This window comes from Odocoileus virginianus, chromosome 27 (genome assembly GCF_023699985.2).
Source record: "Odocoileus virginianus isolate 20LAN1187 ecotype Illinois chromosome 27, Ovbor_1.2, whole genome shotgun sequence".
Lineage (NCBI taxonomy): Eukaryota > Metazoa > Chordata > Mammalia > Artiodactyla > Cervidae > Odocoileus > Odocoileus virginianus.
The window spans coordinates 27,048,082-27,068,225 of NC_069700.1; the positions used below are offsets into that span (position 1 = coordinate 27,048,082).

Consider the following 20,144-nt stretch of genomic DNA (forward strand, 5'->3'; position numbering starts at 1 on the left):
CCGCCCCCTCGACGCCCCCTCCCCGCCGTTGTGGGGAGGAGCTCGTAGTTGGGGGAGGGGTCTGGAGATGGAGAGTGGATGGAGTGGAGGAGGCGCGGGCGAGTGTGGGGACCTGATCGAGGTCGGGGAGCGGATGCTGCGCCTACCACCTCGTGTGCAGGGGACTCAGGGGACCTAAAGGGACTTTTGTGATTCCGTGGCTCCTGGGGAAGACGGTTGGTTCTAGGCTTTCCTGAGGGCTCTGGCCAATAGTTCCCCCAAATTCTCTGATGGGAGGGGAATGGGTGGGCTCTGGCTCACTTTGCAGCAACCTGATATCTGAAGGAAGATCTAGAACCGAATGGTGTCCTTGGTATCCCCAGGCAAGGTAACCCGGAGCTACCGCGGAGCCCCAGGAGAAAGGCAGCCTGGGGTCCAGTGCATGGTGAGTGTCTGGTTTGGCTCTGGACCAATCGGAACCCAAAGGTAGAGAGAGACGGGGCTCTCTGAACGGCGGACTGAAGGCTGTTAAACTGACAAATTCATCCCAAGTCCATCTCCAGCGGTCTGGGCCGTGTCAGGGCATGGCCAAGTCTCCAGCTGTGGGGAGGCCCAGTACCGCCCTTGTTCCAGGCACCCCCACCCCCCAGCGCCACCACCCCCACATTCTTTCTTTGTTGTGAAAGCAGCAAGGGGTGTAGGAGGCGGGTCAGGAGGAGTCAAGCTTTAGAAGATGGGCCCCAGCTGCTGCTGGGCCTCCAGGATCTGCTGAGAGGGGATGGATAGTAAGTGCCTCATCCCCCTCTGGCTCAGGAGGGCCCCCCAGGCCTTCTTAGACCTCCCTTCCCCCAAGCAGCTGGGAGGAGGAGGGGCCGCCACAGAGGGCCTCACAGGCCGGGAGCAGTGGCGCCAGGACTCCAGGGTCCTGCCACATGGCCGCCACATGTCCCTGACAAGCCAGTCCACAGCACCTTCTCCTTGGGTTGTGGGCCTCCCCCTTCCCCCAGATGCCTTCCTGTAGGCCCTGCTGGAGAGGATACAAACAGGGAAAGGAAGAGAGGAGAGACCCAAGAAGCAACATTCCTCCTGCTGCCCCATCCATCACTACCCTGCACCCTTCTGTGAAGGGCCCCGACGCAATCCTTGCTTCCTGCCCTCTCCATCAGGACTCAAGTGGCTCAATGGTTACCTGATTCTTTTATTTAAGAAAAGTGAAATACATGGACCTGAAGTGAGGCAGCAGAGGGAACAAGACAGGCCAGGGCAAGGCAGGTTGGCTGGCCAGCCCCAAGCCCTCTGACAGAAAAGCCAGCAGCAGGCTGCATCTCTGAGGTGCGTACCTGCTTCTTACCCACTTTGGGGGCCCTAGTAGTAGAGCTAGCTACTCTAGAGGACCACAGGGTGGGGGGAGGATGTCCTGAGGGTCCTTCCTGAAGGGGATTCCTGAGGAGGGGGCTGAGACCCTAAGGGCAGCAGCAATCTTCGGGTTAACTGCTCCCCCTTCACTGTCCCACCTTGGGGCTGGAAGAGCCAGGAGCAACAGGGAATGCTGTGAGGGCTGTGGGGGGACCCAGCAGACGTGGGGTGTAAGCTGAATGTCAGCTGCTTGAAGAGAGGTCCATGCTGCTGGCACTGAGGCCCCGGGAGACCTGAAACAGACAACACCCAGCCATCAGCCCACAGGCCCCAGGTTCCCGAAGACTGTCCCCTGGAGTCTGTCCATCTCACGGCTACGGTCTCTCTCAGGACCTAGGACGGAGTCTGGAACCTCAACCTCAAGCTCTAGGGCTTGTGCTACCTTTGCTAGGACTTCCCAGAAGGCCAAGATCTGGTGGAGAATATACCTGGAAGAACCACATGAATATGGGGATATACTCTGAATGTGGTCATTTCTCATTAAAATATCATTGCTGTGTTTTCTCAAATGGAAATGAGGTAATACTTTTTTTTTTTTCCCTTTTTCCTTCTCATCTGCTGCTGACTCTGCAAGGTGAGGAGTATGGCGGCTATAGGGGGAGAGCAATTACTATTCCTGAATCATTCCCTGTGTGCGTGCATGCTCAGTCGTTCAGTTGTGTCTGACTCTTTGCAACCCCCTGGACTGTAGCCTACCAGGGCTCCTCTGTCCATGGAATTTTCCAGGCAAGAATACTGGAGTGGGTTGCTATTTCCTCCTCCAGGGGATCTTCCTGACCCAGGGATCGAACCCACATTTCCTGTGGCTCTGGCATTGCAGGTGGATTCTTTACCACTGAAGCCCCAAATCATTCCTTAATTATTCATAATTCTAAAGTACCCATTAAGAGAACATCAATTCCTGTTCCCCTCCTGATTAATTTATTTCTGCTATCTCTGGCCCAAAAGTGTCCCTTGGGGTCACCACCCCCAACAAGTTGTCGGCCTGATTCCTATCTGCCCACCTCCAATTCCCTGAGACAGTCTTCATCCCAGGTGACTCCCCTCTTTCCACTGGGTTTGTCCTTTCTTTCTCACCCACAATACTCTGAACGAGCACTGCTCTCACCTGGAGGGGCGCTGCACTGGGCTGGTTCAGATAGTTCAAGGAGGCTGCCCGCTTCATGTTGCTGCTACGATGGAAAACAAAGAACTGAGGCCTCTTCTCTTCCCACGGGTGGCCCTGAAGCTTGGGACGCTTGGGTATCACCACACCACACATACTCATATCACTGCCTCCTCACCATCTGACCTCCCCACCACACACACACACACGTCTTCCTCAGTCCCCAACACCACACACACACACACACACACACTCGTCTTCCTCAGTCCCCAGCACCACACACACACACACACACACACACACACACACACACTCGTCTTCCTCAGTCCCCAGCATCTGCTTAGCTATTGTCCCCGCACCAGGGCACTATTTTTCCCACCCTCTCTCCATGGCCATCCTACTGACGTCCTCCATGTTTCTCTCCTGAGACACTTCTCCAGGGCCCTGCCTACTTTGCCGGATCTCAGCCTCAGTGCGTACCTGGAAGGCCGGGGCTCAGACCCCTGGAGTTTCCTCACCAGGAGTTCGCTGCTTCTACGAAGCACATCTCGAATCTTGCCCAGAGAGCCGCTCCTCTGCAGCGCCCCACTGCCATCCTGGCAGAGAGGGATGGGAAACAGAGGCTAAGGGGATCCCAGGGAGATTGAGCTCTGAGTCTATTCCTGCCATTGATTCTGGACACCTCCCCCTTCCCCAGAAGCCCAGCCTGGTCAACAGCTGGCTTGCAGAGAGGCTCCCGAGAGGGATGGGCTAGCTGGATTCGGATAAGGACAAGGTGCCCTCCTATCCTGTGGGCTCAGAGCCTCTCGTCACCACCAGAAGGAGAAGCAGGAGAGTTCAAGGGGCGATAATCAGACTTACCCCTGACCACTCCACAGCCACCGAGGCATCGTCACCTCCCTCAAACTTCACGCTGCCCCCCAGGCCCTCGTGGGGGGTCCTTCCACTGTCACCCTCCCCAAGCAGCTCGGCCACCTTGGTCTGGCTGATCGGGTCAGTGCCCTGGAAGGAAAAGAAGGAACCGGGACTTTCCACTTCTGAACTCTTCAGGGTGGGACTTTAAACTTTTTCTCCCTACCAGCCACAACAAAAGAAAGAGTTTTCCTTGCGATTTCTGACTACACACATACTGGAAAGGAGACACTCACCTTTTCTATTTTCAATGTGTCAGAGATACACATCTATCTTTAGCCAAGGCCCACAATGAATTGATTTTAGGACCCAGTGAGTCAAGACTCGTGATTTGAGAAACTCTTGATTCAGAGCTTCTCTCAACTGCAGCCTCTTCACCCACAGTGCCCATGCCCCTCCTCACAAGATTCTTCACATTGTCAAAAGGCGGTCTTTCCCTGTTAATAGTTCCATTTAGTGAAATGAACCTTGAACTTGGAGTCCTAACCACAAAGGGCAGGTGAGGGGTAAGAACACATTTAAAAACAGCCGCAACCACAAGAGTGTCTCACCAGCCTCTCCCGTCTTCCTCCTCAGCCTCTGCTTACTCTTCAGCGACTCACAAGCAGCCTCAGTGGCCCCGCTCGTGCCCCCTGGGCCCTGCCTCCGGACCTCCTTCCCCTCCTGGTCCCTGACCTGTTTCCGGGAGCGCAGGGCACATTCCTCCAGGGTCTCAGCTGCCTCCAGCTTTCCCTGGCGCCTGTACAGAGCTCCGAGGTTCCTCAAGGTCGTGTTCACTGTGGGGCTGCGGCAGGGGGAGACCAAGGAAGGAAGAGAAGATGGACTCAGGAAGCAAGCAGGAGAGAGAGGAAGCAGGGCGAAGGCTGAGGGGAGGAAGGGAAGCCAAGGCTTCCCGGGGAAGGGCCAGGAGAGGGGATCTGGGGTCGATGGAGGGCGTCGGAGCCCACACGCCCATGCCGGCTTCTCACCTGCTCACTTTGCAGGCCTTGTACCAGCCTCCATACTCGGCGTAGGGTGTGCTGCCCTCGCGGTGCCGGCTCTGCAGGAGGACAGAGCGGGAGGGAAAGCCAGAGGTGAATGTACAGAGATGCTGGGTACAAGCTGGCAGAGGGCTGGGGTGCAGGCTGGGTGTGGGAAGGCGCCATGAAGCTAGGGCTGGTGCAGGAATAAGTCAGAGGCCCCGAGAGTCCCCGGCTCCTCAGGCTGGGCCCCTAACTCACTTTGCTCATTTCTTCCCGCTCCTCTGCATGCATCCAGATGGGCTTGTGGTCATCTAGGGGTGATATACGGGATGGGGTGGCGAGGTTAGGGAACAGAGCTGGAACTAAGGGGGAGCCAGGACCCAGAGGCCAGTAGCGCTGGACTAAAGGGGTCTGGCTCCCCGGGAACCACTGTGGCCAACCCTCCCCCAACCAGTCTTTGGTCTGCATTTCCTTTCTTCCCTGCAGCGCCCCACCCAGGCCCTCACCACTCACCATCCACAGAGCCAAACTCCTGCACATGGGCACGCGTCAGGATCTCCTTGTAGAGAGTCTCCGCTTCAGCATACTTGCCTTGTTTCAGGTAACAGGAAGCCTGGGGGCAGGAAGGCAAGAACACGGGAGCAAGAGGTGGAGACGAACTCTCAGCCAGGCCTGGCATTTCTACTTCTTGGTCTCTTTAGGACTTTCCCCAGAGATCTTCCTCACCCACTCCTTGTCCAGCTGCAGGGTCCAGGGTGTTCCCACTCCACTCCAGAGAGGCTATGGAACTTCTGCCTTCCCACGGGAAGGGAGCAGACCCCTCAGTACCCACAGGCAGCCCCCGGGCTGGGCACAAAGGCAATGAGGCCCGTGTACCAGACTACGGTGCACCCACTGCCCTCCTCCCACTGCCTCTGCCCCTCCCTCCCTTACCAGGTTGTTCTTGGTCCGGGCTACGTTAGGGTTGTCCGGCCCCAGCTGCCCCTCATAGATGGCCAGTGCCCGCCGGTAATAGCGTTCCACAGCCTCATACTTGCCCTGGTTTTGGCACAACAGGGCCAGGTTGTTCAGCTGCTTTGCCACATCCGGGTGGTTGGTACCCAGGACCTGGAGTGGTGCAAAGGAGAGACAGATGGCTGTGACTATGCGTGTGTGTGTGTGTGTGTGTGTGTGTGTGTGTGCGTGTGCGCGCACACCCATGCAAGGAGCAGGGGAAGGGAAAGAAGGAACAGGGAACGGAGAGACGGAGGGTGAGTCAAAAAGAAGTGAAGGGAAAAGGGTAGATCAGAAGAGAGACGGGGGGAGGAGGGTTCACCACAACAGGGAAGAACGGGCGGAGGGCAGAGGCACCTTTTCTCGAATCTCCAGTGCCCGCTGGCACAGCGGCTCCGCCTCCTTGTATTTGCCCCTCTTCCCATAGAGCACAGCCAGGTTGTTGAGTGTGGCCGCCACCTAGGAAGACAGACCTGTCCCCATCAGACAAAGGGCCTGGAACAGCAGGGCCCCATGCTGCCCAATTCCCAGACAAATGGACTCTGCCACCTGAGCCACAGGTGCTTGCGGGGAGAGGAAAGTGCTGACCCCCCAAGGCTCTGAGGCTCTCCACGGGGGTGGTCTCACGCTCTAAGGAGATTTTTAGACATTTCTGGAGGCGGGGTTTCCTTCGGTTGCCATAAAGACTATGGGCACTAATACCTTTGGGGGAGCAAGTATGCTACAGATGTGGTGTCTGTATGGGACAGCTCAGGCAACTTTTGACTGTTCTGCCAGACACTCAAACACTAAATATAAGCTTTGACACTTGGTGGGATATCAAGACAGGAGTTATGTTTTCTGAGACACATCATCCTTGCCTATCACATGTCATAACACAGGGAATTCTTTTCCAGCCAGCTCATTTTCAAAAATACCTTATTTCTCGTCTTCTCCCCTTTGACACATCTAGCATTTGTTTTACATGCTGACCCTACTTAAAGTTATTTCTCTTTCTCTTATCACAAAGAAATCTGGTCTATTATTACTTAATCTAACACTGGACTTTAATCTTATATATGCCAATATTTCTGCTCTGTCATTTTTAACTTTAAAGTTGTATTTATTATTATTGTTGACATTACTATTATTATTACCTTGGGTGTACCATGCAGTTTGTGCGGTCTTAGTTCCCTGAACAAGGATTGAACCCAGGCCCTTGGCAGTGAAAGCATGGAGTCCTAACCACTGGACCACCAGGGAACTCCTGCTCTGTCCTTTTCCTAGTACATCAGTTCAGTTCAGTTCAGCCACTCAGTCATGTCTGACTTTTTGTGACACCATGGACTGCAGCATACCAGACTTCCTTGTCCATCACCAACTCCCAGAGCTTGCTCAAACTCATGTCCATTGAGTCGGTGATGCCATCCAACCATCTCATCCTCTGTCATTCCCTTCTCCTCCTGCCTTCAATCTTTCCCAGCATCAGGGTCTTTTCCAATGATTCAGTCTTCTCATCAGGTGGCCAAAGTATTGGAGTTTCAGCTTTAGCATCAGTTCTTCCAATGAATATTCAGGACTAATTTCCTTTAGGATTGACTGGTTGAATCTCCTTGCAGTCCAAGGGACTCTCAAGAGTCTTCAACACAACAGTTCAAAAGCATCAATTCCAAAAAAAGCATCAATTCCTCAGCACTCAGTTTTCTGGACATTCCAACTCTCACATCCATACATGACTACTAGAAAAACCATAGCTTTGACTAGACAGACCTTTGTTGGCAAAGTAATGTCTCTATTTTTTAATGTGCTGTCTAGGTTGGTCATAGTTTTTCTTCCAAGGAGCAAGCATCTTTTAATTTCATGGCTGCAGTCACCATCTTCAGTGATTTTTCTCACTTTTTCCATTGTTTCCCCATCTATTTGCCATGAAGTGATGGGACCAGATACCATGATCATTGTTTTTTGAATGTTGAGTTTTAAGCCAGTTTTTTCACTCTCCTCTTTCACTTTCAAGAGGCTCTTTAATTCTTCTTCGCTTTCTGCCATAAGGGTGTCAGATATGTCATCTGCATATCTGAGGTTATTGATATTTCTCCTGGCAATCTTTTGATTCCATCCAGCCCAGCATTTTGCATGATCTACTCTGCATAGAAGTTAAATAAGCAGAGTGACAATATACTCCTTGATGTACTCCTTTCCCAATTTGGAACCAGTCCGTTGTTCCATGTCCGGTTCTAACTGTTGCTTCTTGACCTGCATACAGATTTCTCAGGAGGCAGGTAAGGTGGTCTGGTTTTCCTATCTCTTGAAGAATTTTCCATAGTTTGTTCTGATCCACACAGTCAAAAGCTTTGGCATGGTTACTAAAGCAGAAGTAGGTATTTTTCTGGAACTCTCTTGCTTTTTCTATGATGCAATGGATGTTGGTAATTTGATTTCTGGTTCCTCTGCCTCTTCTAAATCCAGCTTGAACATCTAGACGTTCTCGGTTCACATACTGTTGAAGGCTGACTTGGAGAATTTTGAGCATTATTTGCTAGCGTGTGAGATGAGAGCAATTATGCAGTATTCTGAACATTCTTTGACATTGCCTTCCTTTGGGATTGGAATGAAAACTGACCTTTTCCAGTCCTGCGGTCACTGCTGAGTTTTCCAAATTTGCTGACATATTGAGTGCAGCACTTTAACAGCATCATCTCTTAGGATTTGAAATAGCTCAACTGGAATTCCATCACCTCCACCAACTTTGTTCACAGTAATGCTTCCTAAGGCCCACTTGACTTCACATTCCTAGTACATACTTTTACATAAAAAGACTTACTAGTTTTTACTTCTTCTACATCTAAAGGGCTTCTCTTGTGGCTCAGCTGGTAAAGAATCCACCCGCAATGCGGGAGACCTGGGTTCGATCCCAGGGTTGGGAAGATCCCCTGGAGAAGGGAACGGCTACCCACTCCAGTATTCTGGCCTGGAGAATTACATGGACTGCATATGCCATGGGATCACAAAGAGTCAGATATGACTGAGTGACTTTCACATCTAAATTTTTTCATTCATTGTATATCAGACTACGATGTCTTCTAACATTGCTGCACTCAACACAACTGTTACTGTGTTTTCGCTTCACTGTCAAGTATTATATATCTTATTATAAGTTACTTTCCTTGTTTCTCTCTTATATTAATAGAGTATCATCCAACTTTTGAGGAAATTATACAGGTAGGTAGATTACATTATATGAGTTAAATTTCAGGAAAATATTCATTATAAGAAGGAGTCATCACAGGGAACTCAGCTGTATATTCTGTAATGACCTAAAGGGGTGGGGAGGAGCCTCAAGAGGGAGGGGGACATATGTGTACATATGGCTGATTCATGCCTTTGTACAGCAGAAACTAACACGACACTGTAAAGCAACTATACTGCAACTAAAATGTGTTTAAAAAAGAAGATATTGGTCTGAGAGAGCTGAGAACCACTGGGATGGGTGGACAGTAGGAGAAAGGAGTCCTCACGCCTCCCTCCTGAGAACCCCTGGGAGTGGGCTGAGGGCAGCAGACGGACAAGCAGAGGAAGACAGGGCAAGGAGGGCAAGGAGTACTGACGGCAGGGTGGTCCCGGCCCAGGGTGCTCTCCCGGATGCTGAGGGCATCATTGAGCAGGAGGGCCGCTTCCTTGTACTTATTCTGGTCCCTGTAAGAGGACAAAAGCGACAAGGGGTTAGCCCAAACTCTGCCCCTGAGCCATCTCCTTACTTCCTTCCCTTCGGGATAGCTAAGGCACACTTAGGGACTGGGCCCTGCCATGAGGAGACAGGAAGCCTGGTGGGAGAAGTGAGAGGGGTTCACCGCCACCCCCAGAGAGTGGCCATGCTCAGAGCAGGCCAAAGGCACAGGACACAGGAGACAGAAACAGAGAAAAAGACCCTCCCCAGAGGAGAGATGGGAGCAGCCAAAAGCCTGAGGGGTGAGGATTCTGAGGTCAAGGGCTCAGGTGGAAAAGCATGAGACAAGGAAGCCCCCTGGTGGGGGGGAGAAGAGGTACCCTGTGGAGAGGAGGAATGAAAGCCAGAGGCGGATCAAGGTGGGGCCACACCTGGAGGCAGGGTCCTGAGAGGAAGTAGCACTCACCGATACACTAGAGCCAGGATGTTGAGCATGGTGGCCACGTCAGGGTGGCCGCGGCCAGATGTGCGCTCCAGGTCCTCCAGCGCCTGCTTGCAGAGCGGCACGGCCACCTCATAGCGACCCTGGGCTGCGTACTGGATCACCAGGTTGTGCAGTGTCCGCAACCTTGCCGGGATCTCATAGCCGCTGTGCTGGGCGCCCTGGCCACGGGACACTACCCCCGTCGCAGAAGACGACAGAGACTCCCTCAGATGACACCCGCTCTCCCTCCGCTGTCCGCCCACCCCTCCCCACTCAAGTCTCTCTCCCTGCCTGTGACCAACCCCCACCAGGCTCCCTGACTGCCGAAAGACCTGCCTCAACTGCTACTCTTTTCTTAAATTTTTATTGGCTGCACCACAACTTACAGGATCTTAGTTCCCCAGCCAGGGATCAAACCTAGGCCCACAGCAGTGAAAGCTCAGATTCCTATGCACTGGACCGCCAGGGAAGTCCCTCAACTGCTACTCCTCTGCTCACCTCTTTGCCCATCACAATCCCATTTGTTCACTCAGTCATGCATTCATTCAACAAACTACTCAATGGACTTCCCTGGTGGTACACTGGATGGCGGTCTGGCTGCCAGTGCAAGAGACACGTGTTCAATCCCTGGTCTGAGAAGATTCCACATGACACAGGGCAACTAAGTCCATGCCCCACAACAACTGAGCCCTCACTCTAAAGCCTGAGTGCTGCAACCACTGAAGACCATGTGCCTAAAGCCTGTGCTCAGAAGCAAGAGAAGCCACTGCAATGAGAAGTCCAAGCACCGCAACGAAGAGTAGCCCTGACTGGCCACAACTAGGGAAAGCCGGCACACAACGACAAAGACCCAGCACAATTAAAAAAAAAAAAAACTACTCAGAAATCCTGAGGAAGGGTCTGCACCAGAGATACAAAGATAAGAAAGACCTGGTCGTTTCCCTTGAGGAGCTCATGCTCTTCACTCCAGGGGCACTCTCCCAGTCTTGAGTGAGCTCCTTACCAGCAAGACCCATGTCATTCTCATCTTGGACTCCCTGGTGCCCAGCACAGTGCCTGGCATGGGCTACGTGCTTAATAAATGTTGATGAATAAGGGGAAAGCTGAGGGAATCAAAGTGCTGGTCCCTAACCCATCTCCTGAGGCAGTGGAGAACCCATTCCTGGACGGTGACCATCCTTGTTCACCAGCCCCCTGCTGCCCCCACTTCACCCTCCAACTCCAGAGGCAGACTCACAGCCATTGCTGGGGTCCTCTTCCTCCTCGTTGGGGAAGAGGTCATCCAGGGAATCCTTGGAGCCATCACCTTCCTTCTCTTCCTGGAAGGGAAGCAGCAGCATGTCTGAGATGAGATAGCCCTGGCAGCCTCTTCAAGCCCCCTCTAAACCATGACATCATTGATAGGTGGGGTCTAGGACAAATCCCCTGTCACTGTCCCTGCCCCTGGGAAGGCCAGCATCTGTCCTGCCAAGCCTAGGCCTCTCTTGTTCATAAAAAAAACAAAGATGGGGGTTTCTCTGGTAGTCCAGTGGTTAAGACTCCGAGCTTCTGCTGGAGGGGGGCGCAGGTTGATCCCTGGTTGGGGAACTAAAATCCTCCAAGCCATGCAGTGCAGCCAAAACCAAAACAACAACAACAACAACAAAAAAACCCAAACAAACAAGAGATGCTTCAGCCAAAAATCTCATGACTTTCCGTTCCTTCATATCCAGAGTTTCCTTCCTCAGTACCCTCACCGCCATCTCTTTCTCCCTCGACTCTGGTAATTATAGTCCTGCACTGATCCCCATGTGTTTACACTGATTACATGTCTGTCCTGTCTCTCCTGCGGGCAGGGGTGTGTCCTATCTTATTGACACATACCCAGAGTGTCTGGCTCTGCCTGGTGTCCATCATCTGCCACCGCTTGCTCTGGACGAGATGCCCAGTTCTCACTGTCAATCTACTTTCACACTAGGCAAAAACGCTTTGCCTCAACAAGCACTGGAGCCCTGTACAAACACTTCCAACCCTCCTGCCTAGCTTCACCAGGGTGACCCACTGTCAAATCATCTCACTGTCCCTGGGTCAGGCCACCTTTCCAGCCCTGGTGCCTTATCTCACACACACACACACACACACACACACACACACACACACACACACACACACCTGATCTAGAGAGCTCCCCCTTCTCCCTCATAGACCATCAAAATCCACCCCAATTCCTAATCCAGTTAAATAAAATAATCCAACCTAAATCTTACCCATCCCTGTACCCCGCCTCTGCTGTGAATCTTTCAGTCCGTCCCAGCCGCTACGAACCTATCTCCTTGGGATTCCTCCCATACTGCCTGAACCTCTCCTTCAGCACTGGGCACTGGCTGATTTGTCTTGTCACATACGTGTTCTCACACGTAAGTCTTGTTCCTACAGCTACATTATAAGCTTGAGAAGGCAGGAACTCTGTTTTGTAGCTTCTTAGATCTACCTGACATACATCTTGCCTTGCCTAAGGCACAGAGAAATATAAATGCCTGTTGCGTGAAGGTTAAATTCCACACATTTCGACAGAAAATTTTAGAAGGACTTGCTCGACTGGGCTGGGTTTTCCCTACCTACAGCGCTTAGGATTCTAAATTGGAATTGTCCAAATGCCAAAAATCTATTATCATGGGAGCAGGAACTTTGTCCTGTTCACTGCTGCACCCCCAGCAGAATGCGCCTGACACATAGCAGTCATTGAATCAAATGCTGACTGAACGAGTGACTGGCTTCTCCCTTGCTGTCCTCTGGAGTTGGTGTCAGGACCTGAATTCTGCCAGGTGGGGGCCGGTCGGGCAGGGCTGCTGGTCCTCCAGAGGATGCAGCAGCCACTGGCCTGTGCGTGTGGCGAGCCCAGCTGCCCCGAGCATGCTCACCGCAGCGTGCCCATCCTCGTCGTACTGCCGCAGCTGCCCCAGGAACTCCAGGTGCTTCTTCTCCTCCTCCAGCTGAGCCACAGCCTGTTCGCTGCGCTGGAGCCGCTGCTGGGTGCCGGCCAGCTCGTCCCGGAGCCACTGGTTCTCCTGGCAGAGCCGCCGGACCTGCGCCCGCAGCTTCTGTTTCTCCGACTCCACTGTGCTCAGGTGGTTGGCCAAAGCCAGCATCACCTAGGTGGGCACATCCTGTGAGCACTGGGCTCCAGCTAGGAGAGTTGAGGGGTAGGCAGGAGGGGAGCCGGCAAGACCCAGAGGTAGGGTGGGGTAGTGATGAATCTACCTTCCAAATATACCCTGAATCAAATTTCTCACCACTTCCAGGGCCAGCCTGGGCCAAGTCACTATCAATTCCCACCTGGATTACGGTAATTGTCTCCTCACTGGTCTCCTTCTTTCTGCCCCTGTTCTCCTAGTCTGTTCTCAACCCTGCAGCCAGATGACAATCTTTTCAAAATGTTAGACCACATCACTCCTCTGGTCACCACTTCCAATAGCTTCCATCTCACTCAAAGTAAAAGCCGAGTCCTTATGATGGCCTACAGTTCCACGTGATCTGCCCCCACCCCAGCTGCCTCTTCATTTTCTATTTTGCTTCCCCATATTCACAGTCCTCCAGCCACACGGGCCTTTCACTGAACTCACAGGAAAGGCTCCAGGTTGAGGCCTTCACACAGTACTTTGGATGTTCTTCCCCCATTTATTGTGTGACTCATTCCCTTGTCTTCAATTCTTTGCTCAAATGAGACCTTTTCAGTGAGGCTCCTATTGGCCTCCCTATCTAAAACTGCATCCTCTCCCCATACACCCCAACCCACTTCCTTGCTTGATTTTTATCCTTTTGCCCTTAATAATTATCACTCTGGCATACTGAGTCATTTATTTATTTATCTAAAGCCTGCCTCTCCCAGCTAGAATGTAAGCTCCAAGACGGCCAAGGCTGATCTTGTTCATTGACGTGTCTGGGAAGTAGTGTCTGGCACGTGGCAGAGACTTAATACATACTTATCGGGTGAATGAATCCAAGCTGCTAGGACAAGGGGATCCCAAATGACCCCAAAGCTCCCATGAGACAACTGCTCCTCCATCTACCCAGGGCCACTTGGCACCACCTCCTCCCACTCACCTGGGCTTCACTCAGCCCCAGCTCGATGTTTTCCATGGAACGGCGCAGCTGCCGGGCCTTCTCATGCACCAGGCCTTCTTCATGGCCGCCCTGCTGCAGACACTCGATGGTCTGGGAGAGGCTTTGCAGCACAGCCTGGTGTTCACTGTGGAGGGCTTCCAGCCCCTGGCTCACCAGACGAGTGCTCCCCAGGATCTCCTCCTGGCTGAGCCGGTGCCCTGCAGGCTCATCCCGCTGTCCCAACACCAGGCCGGACATCCTGGCTGGGGGACCTTGCCTGGGCTACAGAGAAACAACAGAGTTCGGCTGGGGTAAAGATTAGGAAAGAGTGGCTGTGTGCCTTGATTAGAGGGCAGTAGGGATCCAAGCGAAGGGACAAGAGACCATTGCAGGGGTGGGGGTGGGGGGACCCTGAAGTTTAACTGGAGGGAGAGTGACCAGTGAGCAGACAGCCTGGAACGACGCTAGACACAAACCAAGGTTGTGGGAAAAACAGAGGAGAGGAATTGACTTGAAAGAAGAAAAACTGTAGAAAGAACAAAGGTGCAGAGAAGTAGCAGCAGGATTTAGAATCAACACAATTTAAAAAAAGGAGCTGGAGAAGAGAGAGTTTGGGTTAGGAAAAGGAATCAGGAAAGGAGACAGCACCACAGAAAACACAGAGGGTGTCCGACAGAGCTGCAAAGGGAATGGAGTTAAAGCAGGCAGAAGCTATGCAGAAAATACTGCAGTGCAAAGAGGGGAAGGAATAAGTTTCAAAGTTAAATCAAGAAAGCGAGGGAGACAAAAAAGACTGGGCTTTCATCAGAGATGAGAGGGGCCTAGAGGCTCAAGGTGTTCAGGCTGAGTCACTCGCGGGGCTAAGCCCAGCATCTCCATGCCTGGTCAGCTCTGTTTCTTCCAGGCTGTCTCCTACTTCCTCAAAAGGGCCTTGCTTCTCATCTTTGAAGTCTTCTTACCTGTATAGAGCCCTTGGTTGTGGTGTTCAGGCAGGAGCCCGGAAGAAACTCTGTTCAAGCAGCCAGGGACTCAGGAGGATCTGCCCTGCCCAAAGTCCAGAAGTCCAGCGTTCCCACCCCTTCCCTCACCACTTCACAGCCACCCAGAGGACCTGGCATGGAGCCCCACCCAGGACAAACGCCCTCCCTCCGTTGCCTACAGGTCTTCAAAGACGACCAACGTCCCTCCTCCTTCCCCAAGCCAACCTCCCAGGCCAAGCCTGGGGAGCTATTTTCTCCCAAGAAGGGAGTGAGATTGAATCTGAGACCTGCGGCAAGGGGCGTGTCTGGGAACGGGGGAGAAGGAAGACCTGGTCACTCCTAACCCAGTCACTTCTATGGCTTTGTGTCTATCACGACCACACACTAACAGACTCTGAGAGGAGTCACCTTAGGGTGCCTCCCAGAAGCCCGAAGATGCTGGGAAGAATGGCAGGTCCGCTGAGCGGCTGTGGGATCGCAGGGAAATGCGGCGCTGGGAGTTGATCTCCCGGGCGGCCTGGGACTGCGGTGGAGAAGTGTCCCAGGCTGTCGACCTGCCCTGAGGCCCAGGGTGTGGATAGAGAGAAATGGGCCGGGGTGACGGCAGAAGATGCGGGTGGGCGACCGAGGTCCACGTCGCGAGCAAAGACCTGGGGCCTGACAATCCCGAGGTTACTGAGTCAGTCGGTAGCGCAGGGGGCGGGGCAGGCCGTCGGTCCGTCCGTCCGGATGTCGAGGGGCGGGAAGAATCGCGGGGGGCGGAGTTTTTGAGTCTGGCGTTCTGTGAGTTCAGTCAGAGGGGCTTATTTGTTCATATTTCCGGGAGTGCAGCAAAGAGGTAGCGGGACCTCAACTCTCAGCCCCAGAGGTACCCTCAAAGACTCACCCGCAGTCTGTTGGTCTGGCTGCCGCTCCTGCCGGTACTGCCCCTTTAAATCTATCATGGCTGCCGCTCGAGGCAATTGTTTTGACGGCTCCGAGGGGCGGGACCTGTTCCCTAGTCACGCGACCCAAGAGTCGCTCCGGGATTGGTTATACTATGCTCAGGGAAGAAAGGAGATCTGTATCTAGCTTTTTGTCGGGTTCTCGGCCCGCCTCTTTTTACGTCCGGTTGGAGCGACGGCACGGGGACATGTTAGCGTCATCCAGCAGCGCCAGGCGGCCAGGCTAAAGGTGATGGTGGAGTGCTGAGCACGCTCGAGTGTGGCCAAACTCATGGCCCTGCGGGCAGTGACTCGCGCTCTTGGCTCACTGAGCCTGACCCCCCGGATTGCCGCCATCCCTGGCCCAAGCCTGCTCCCAGCCGCCCAGGTAATCCATCTTACCCGGGAAGGTAGTTGTTTCCACTCCGGCTGCCGGAGAGGGGTCTCCAGGAGAATCGAGGTGGGAGATGAGAGTCTGATTAGGAGTCACATCGGCCCGTGACCCTTAATAAGTCACTCAGCCTCAGCTTTCTTCTTTCTAAGTGTTGCTATCTCACAGGGTCACTGGAGTCCTCAAACGAGATATTGAAGGTGAAAGTGACTTGTAGACAAAAGTACAAGTTTCAGTAACTTACATTTATTGTTTTCTTATAAGACAAGCATAATAGACGTTTTAAATAAGAGAATTCCTTTCAACCAGTTACAGTTATTATCAGTCCCAGTTTACGTATGAGAATACATCAGTAGTCCAAGGTGATACACCAACCATTGGAGCTAGGCAGTCTGGCTTCAAAGCCCGGACTCTTAACCATTATTATAACCATTAAGGATGAGTTACTACTGAAATTACGGAATTAAGATCAAGATAACCGAGAATTGGAGACTAACATGAAGATATCAGAAAGTTCCTAATGAGTGTCAACTTAAAAAATGCATGGCATGAGAGTTGTTTTATTTGGGGAAATGTGAGGACTGCAGCCCAGGAGATAGCACCTCAGATAGCTCTGAGAAACTGCTCCAGAGAGGTAGAAGGGAAGGACAGTATGTATGTGATTTTGGTAAAGGGGGAGTGGGCTGCAATCAAGCACATTTAAAAAAAAAATGTTTCTGCTGGTTTCGTGAAGCTTCTGCTAGTCACGAGAAACAGTTGTTACCATGAAGAATTTTAGTGTTTTTCTCTATAAGAGTAGATAAAAAGAATTGGACTCATAAAAATCAGCTCCTGAGAATATCTAACTATCTGAAAATCTGTCGTGCCAGGTTTTTGGGAACCCAGGTGCCTCACTTCTGCTCTCCATCCTGAGCTCCATCAGGGGGTGTTGGAGGTCAGCAGCTACAGCAGCACATGATTTAATCCTTGTAGAGAGAGATGGCAAGCACCCATGGCAAGTGCCAGTTTGTTGCCATGGGTAACTAGTGATTACAGGAAAGTTAGTCTTACCCTCTCTGGACCTTTCAGACTGATGGTAGAGTTTGGCAGTTGTGTACTTCAAATTCAAAACCAAACCAACCTACTGTGTGAAATGCTGAGAAAACAGCAGGGAACAAGACATAAGTGATCTCTCCCTTCCATTCATGTTTGGAAAATTCTCAGAAACATGCAGCAAAAGGGGTAGAAGGCATTGGTGCTGATGGTGGTACATAGATATATAGGAATTAACCAGCACTGGAGAAGGTAGTTGTTTAAGGAAGGAAAAGTTTCTTAGAGGAGAGTTTTGAGGCAAATTTGGAAGAAGATGCACCACGGGGAGAAAATTCCATTGAAGAAATACTTCAGAGGTGAGAGGATCAGATGAGGAGAGGTGATCAACACACATGCACCCAGATAAGCATTCTGAACTGGTATTTGTGCAGGCTGTGAAGGGTGGACTTTGGGGGTAGCTAGTCTGGGACGTTTCCAGGAGGAAGGAAGCCACAAGCTAAACTTTGTGCCCTCTCCCTTGGTTCTCTGAGGCTTCTCCTTCAATTAGCTTTCAAGTGAAAAAGATTTCTGTTTATTTCTAGGTGACAAACAATGTCCTCCTTCAGCTGCCCTCTCCATCGATGTTGCTTCCCTGCCGCCCAGTCCTTACCTCTGTGGCCCTTAGTGCTAAGTTTGTGTCCTGGAAGAGTCGTACAAAATATACCACTATGCCAGTAAAGATGAGGAAGTCTGGGGGCCGAAACCACACAGGTAAGAACAAGGGCAAGATTTCAGCAGTAAAGAGCAAAAACATGGTAGGACCCTTGGCCTGTATTTTGATACAGGCAGAGGAATGTAATTAAAAAGCATTTATTGGACTCCCTTTATGCATGTAGTATGTGTGTAAGAGTGAGAGAACAGAATATAAAACAACATAAATAGCCTGTGTTCCTAAAGATAGATAATGGAAGAAAACTGGACATACTCAGGAAGTCCCATGACATTTTCCTGCACACCCTTCAAAAATTATTTTTGGCTGTACTGGCTCTTTGTTGCTGCTCAGGATTTCTCTCTACTTGTGGCAAGCTGGGGCTACTTGCCTTCTCTTGTGGAGCACCGGCTCTAGGGTGCTCAAGCGTCAGTAGTTGAAGCATGTGGGCTCAGCACTTGCAGCTCCCAGGCACTAGAGCACAGGCTCAAGTTGTGTCACACAGGCTTAGCTGCCCTATAGCATGTGGCATCTTCCCAGACCAGGGTTCAAACCTCTGTCTCCTGCATCGGCAGGCAGCTTCTTTACCACTGAGCCAGCAGGGAAGCACCCCCTGTAATTGTGTTTTTACGAAGTTCCATGTGGGTGTTCACTCCCACTTATCCCATTGTGCTATGCAAATTTTAATCGTTTTCTGCTTGTGTCGTAATGTTGGGAAAGTACTGCCCTCTGCCTAGGATGTGTCTGTTCCCAGTGCTGGGAACTGACTCATCTGACCCAATCATGATCCTGTGCTATCCTGACCACAGGCCGTATCCAGGTGCATGGTATTGGCGGGGGCCACAAGCAGCGTTATCGAATGATTGACTTTCTGCGGTTCCGGCCAGAGCAGGAATCCAAGCCAGGACCCTTTGAGGAGAAGGTCCTCTCTGTCCGCTATGATCCCTGTAGGCAAGTTTGGGATGTGAAGTGGTGGTGTGGCTGGCTGAGTGGTCTGTGGCTTTTCAGGAGATGTGAAGCTGCCTAGGTGGTTTGCTTACCTGTCCCTCACTCTGCACAGGTCAGCAGATATAGCTCTGGTTGCTGGGGGCAACCGGAAACGCTGGATCATTGCCACAGAAAACATGAAGGCTGGAGATACCATCTTGAACTCGGACCACATAGGCCGAATGGCAGGTGAGTGATGGCCACCAGGTGTGCGTGGGCTGAGAGGCTCAAGGGCGCTGGTGCTGACGAAATTCTGTCTTTTAGTTGCTGCTCGGGAAGGGGACGCCCATCCTCTTGGGGCCTTGCCAGTGGGGACCCTCATCAACAACGTGGAGAGTGAGCCAGGCCGCGGGGCCCAGTATATCCGAGCCGCAGGTAGGAAGAAAGGAACTTGTTGAGATCTTACAGTTTGAAAGGCCAGGGGGTAGAGGTTGCAGTTCTCTGAACCCATGGGCCCACATCTTGTCCAGTGGCAGAGAAAAAAGAGGGAAAAACAAGGCTGAAGAGGTGGTTGTGTTTTTGACCTAAAACCACACATGCCTCCTGCTTTCAGTGTTTTTGCCCCTCAAAGGGAAAGCAAGGGCAGTGTGTGGGGTGGTGGCCCTGGAAAATCTGCCCCCACCTCCTGCTCTGTGGAGGGTCGCAACTGTTTCTTCCCTTCCCCAGGGACCTGTGGCGTGCTGCTACGGAAGGTGAACGGGACAGCCATTATCCAGCTACCCTCTAAGAGGCAGATGCAGGTGTGTGGTGGGTTGCGGGGGGAGTGCAGGTGGGAGGGGTCAGTACAGGAGGAATTTTTGGAATGTACCTTACCTGTCCAGGATAGCTCCCAGGTGTTTTATTTGGGAAGTGCCTGGAGCTAGGTCTGTCCTTTTCTCCCATGTGACCAGGAGTGCCTCATCAGGCTGGCAGTAGGGAACAGTGCCTTTCATTCTCAACTACTGTTAGACCTGCATTCGGGTTCAGTTATGTTGTACTTTTCCCGTATCTTCTCCCCTTCTCTCTTTGAGTTTGAGAAGTTCCCCAGGGTCCCTGCCCTCAACGTGTCAGGCTGTTTCCCCCCATGGTGCATTCCCCTCCATTTGCTCTCTCCATCAGGTGCTGGAGACGTGCACAGCCACAGTGGGCCGAGTCTCCAACGTTGATCACAACAAACGGGTCATCGGCAAGGCTGGGCGGAACCGCTGGCTGGGAAAGAGGCCGAACAGTGGGCTGTGGCACCGCAAGGGGGGCTGGGCAGGCCGAAAGATCCGGCCGCTGCCCCCCATGAAGAGTTACGTGAAGCTGCCCTCAGCTGCTGCCCAAAGCTGATATTCCTGGACTCTAATAAAATGGCCCCCATTCTTTTTTAAATCTATTTCTGGTTTTTCTGGGGAGGATGGTACTTACTGGACAGGTGTTGGAGGGGACGGAAGTAAACAACCGTTGGGGGAGGAGAAAGGAAAATATGGGGTGACAACTGGGGCCATGTCCCCCCCCCCCCCCCGCCCCCCGTCTCACTTCCAGCCGCCCCGTGGCCTCGATCCCTCTATACGTCACGGAGGGGGAGTAAATGACCTCCAAAGT

The 20,144-nt window shown here is 52.2% G+C and overlaps 2 protein-coding genes and 1 long non-coding RNA gene across 11 annotated transcripts; 2 read left to right on the forward strand and 1 right to left on the reverse strand.

Moving 5' to 3' along the window:
* Positions 1-12: 12 nt before the first annotated feature.
* Positions 13-1,904, forward strand: LOC110151037 (uncharacterized). Of its 2 annotated transcripts, XR_011483912.1 has the most exons (3): positions 13-215; positions 363-424; positions 1,187-1,904. It is a non-coding gene; the product is annotated as an uncharacterized lncRNA (long non-coding RNA). The 2 variants fall into 2 exon arrangements; XR_011483911.1 differs by lacking the exon at positions 13-215 and having other exon boundaries at positions 224-424.
* On the reverse strand, positions 1,158-18,721 carry KLC4 (kinesin light chain 4). 7 transcript variants are annotated; one of them, XM_020914248.2, is made up of 17 exons: positions 18,632-18,721; positions 15,883-16,052; positions 13,578-13,859; positions 12,395-12,625; positions 10,732-10,813; positions 9,477-9,687; positions 8,952-9,039; positions 5,725-5,826; positions 5,308-5,481; positions 4,888-4,987; positions 4,633-4,685; positions 4,381-4,451; positions 4,088-4,196; positions 3,362-3,502; positions 2,981-3,096; positions 2,504-2,567; positions 1,158-1,628 (listed from the first exon to the last, which is right to left on the reverse strand). In XM_020914248.2, the coding sequence occupies exons 3-17, from the start codon at positions 13,833-13,835 to the stop codon at positions 1,578-1,580; spliced, it is 1,851 nt and encodes a 616-aa protein (XP_020769907.2). In that variant the 5' UTR covers positions 13,836-13,859; positions 15,883-16,052; positions 18,632-18,721; the 3' UTR covers positions 1,158-1,577. The 7 variants fall into 7 exon arrangements, with proteins under 7 accessions (XP_020769907.2, XP_070312509.1, XP_070312510.1 ...); XM_070456408.1 differs by lacking the exons at positions 15,883-16,052; positions 18,632-18,721 and adding exons at positions 14,537-14,621; positions 15,444-15,583; XM_070456409.1 differs by lacking the exons at positions 15,883-16,052; positions 18,632-18,721 and adding exons at positions 14,537-14,616; positions 14,966-15,316.
* On the forward strand, positions 14,926-19,931 carry MRPL2 (mitochondrial ribosomal protein L2). 2 transcript variants are annotated; one of them, XM_070456412.1, is made up of 7 exons: positions 14,926-15,011; positions 17,485-17,653; positions 18,401-18,542; positions 18,652-18,767; positions 18,843-18,953; positions 19,245-19,318; positions 19,677-19,931. In XM_070456412.1, the coding sequence occupies exons 2-7, from the start codon at positions 17,524-17,526 to the stop codon at positions 19,887-19,889; spliced, it is 786 nt and encodes a 261-aa protein (XP_070312513.1). In that variant the 5' UTR covers positions 14,926-15,011; positions 17,485-17,523; the 3' UTR covers positions 19,890-19,931. The 2 variants fall into 2 exon arrangements, with proteins under 2 accessions (XP_070312513.1, XP_020769909.2); XM_020914250.2 differs by lacking the exon at positions 14,926-15,011 and adding an exon at positions 15,667-15,868.
* Positions 19,932-20,144: the final 213 nt, after the last annotated feature.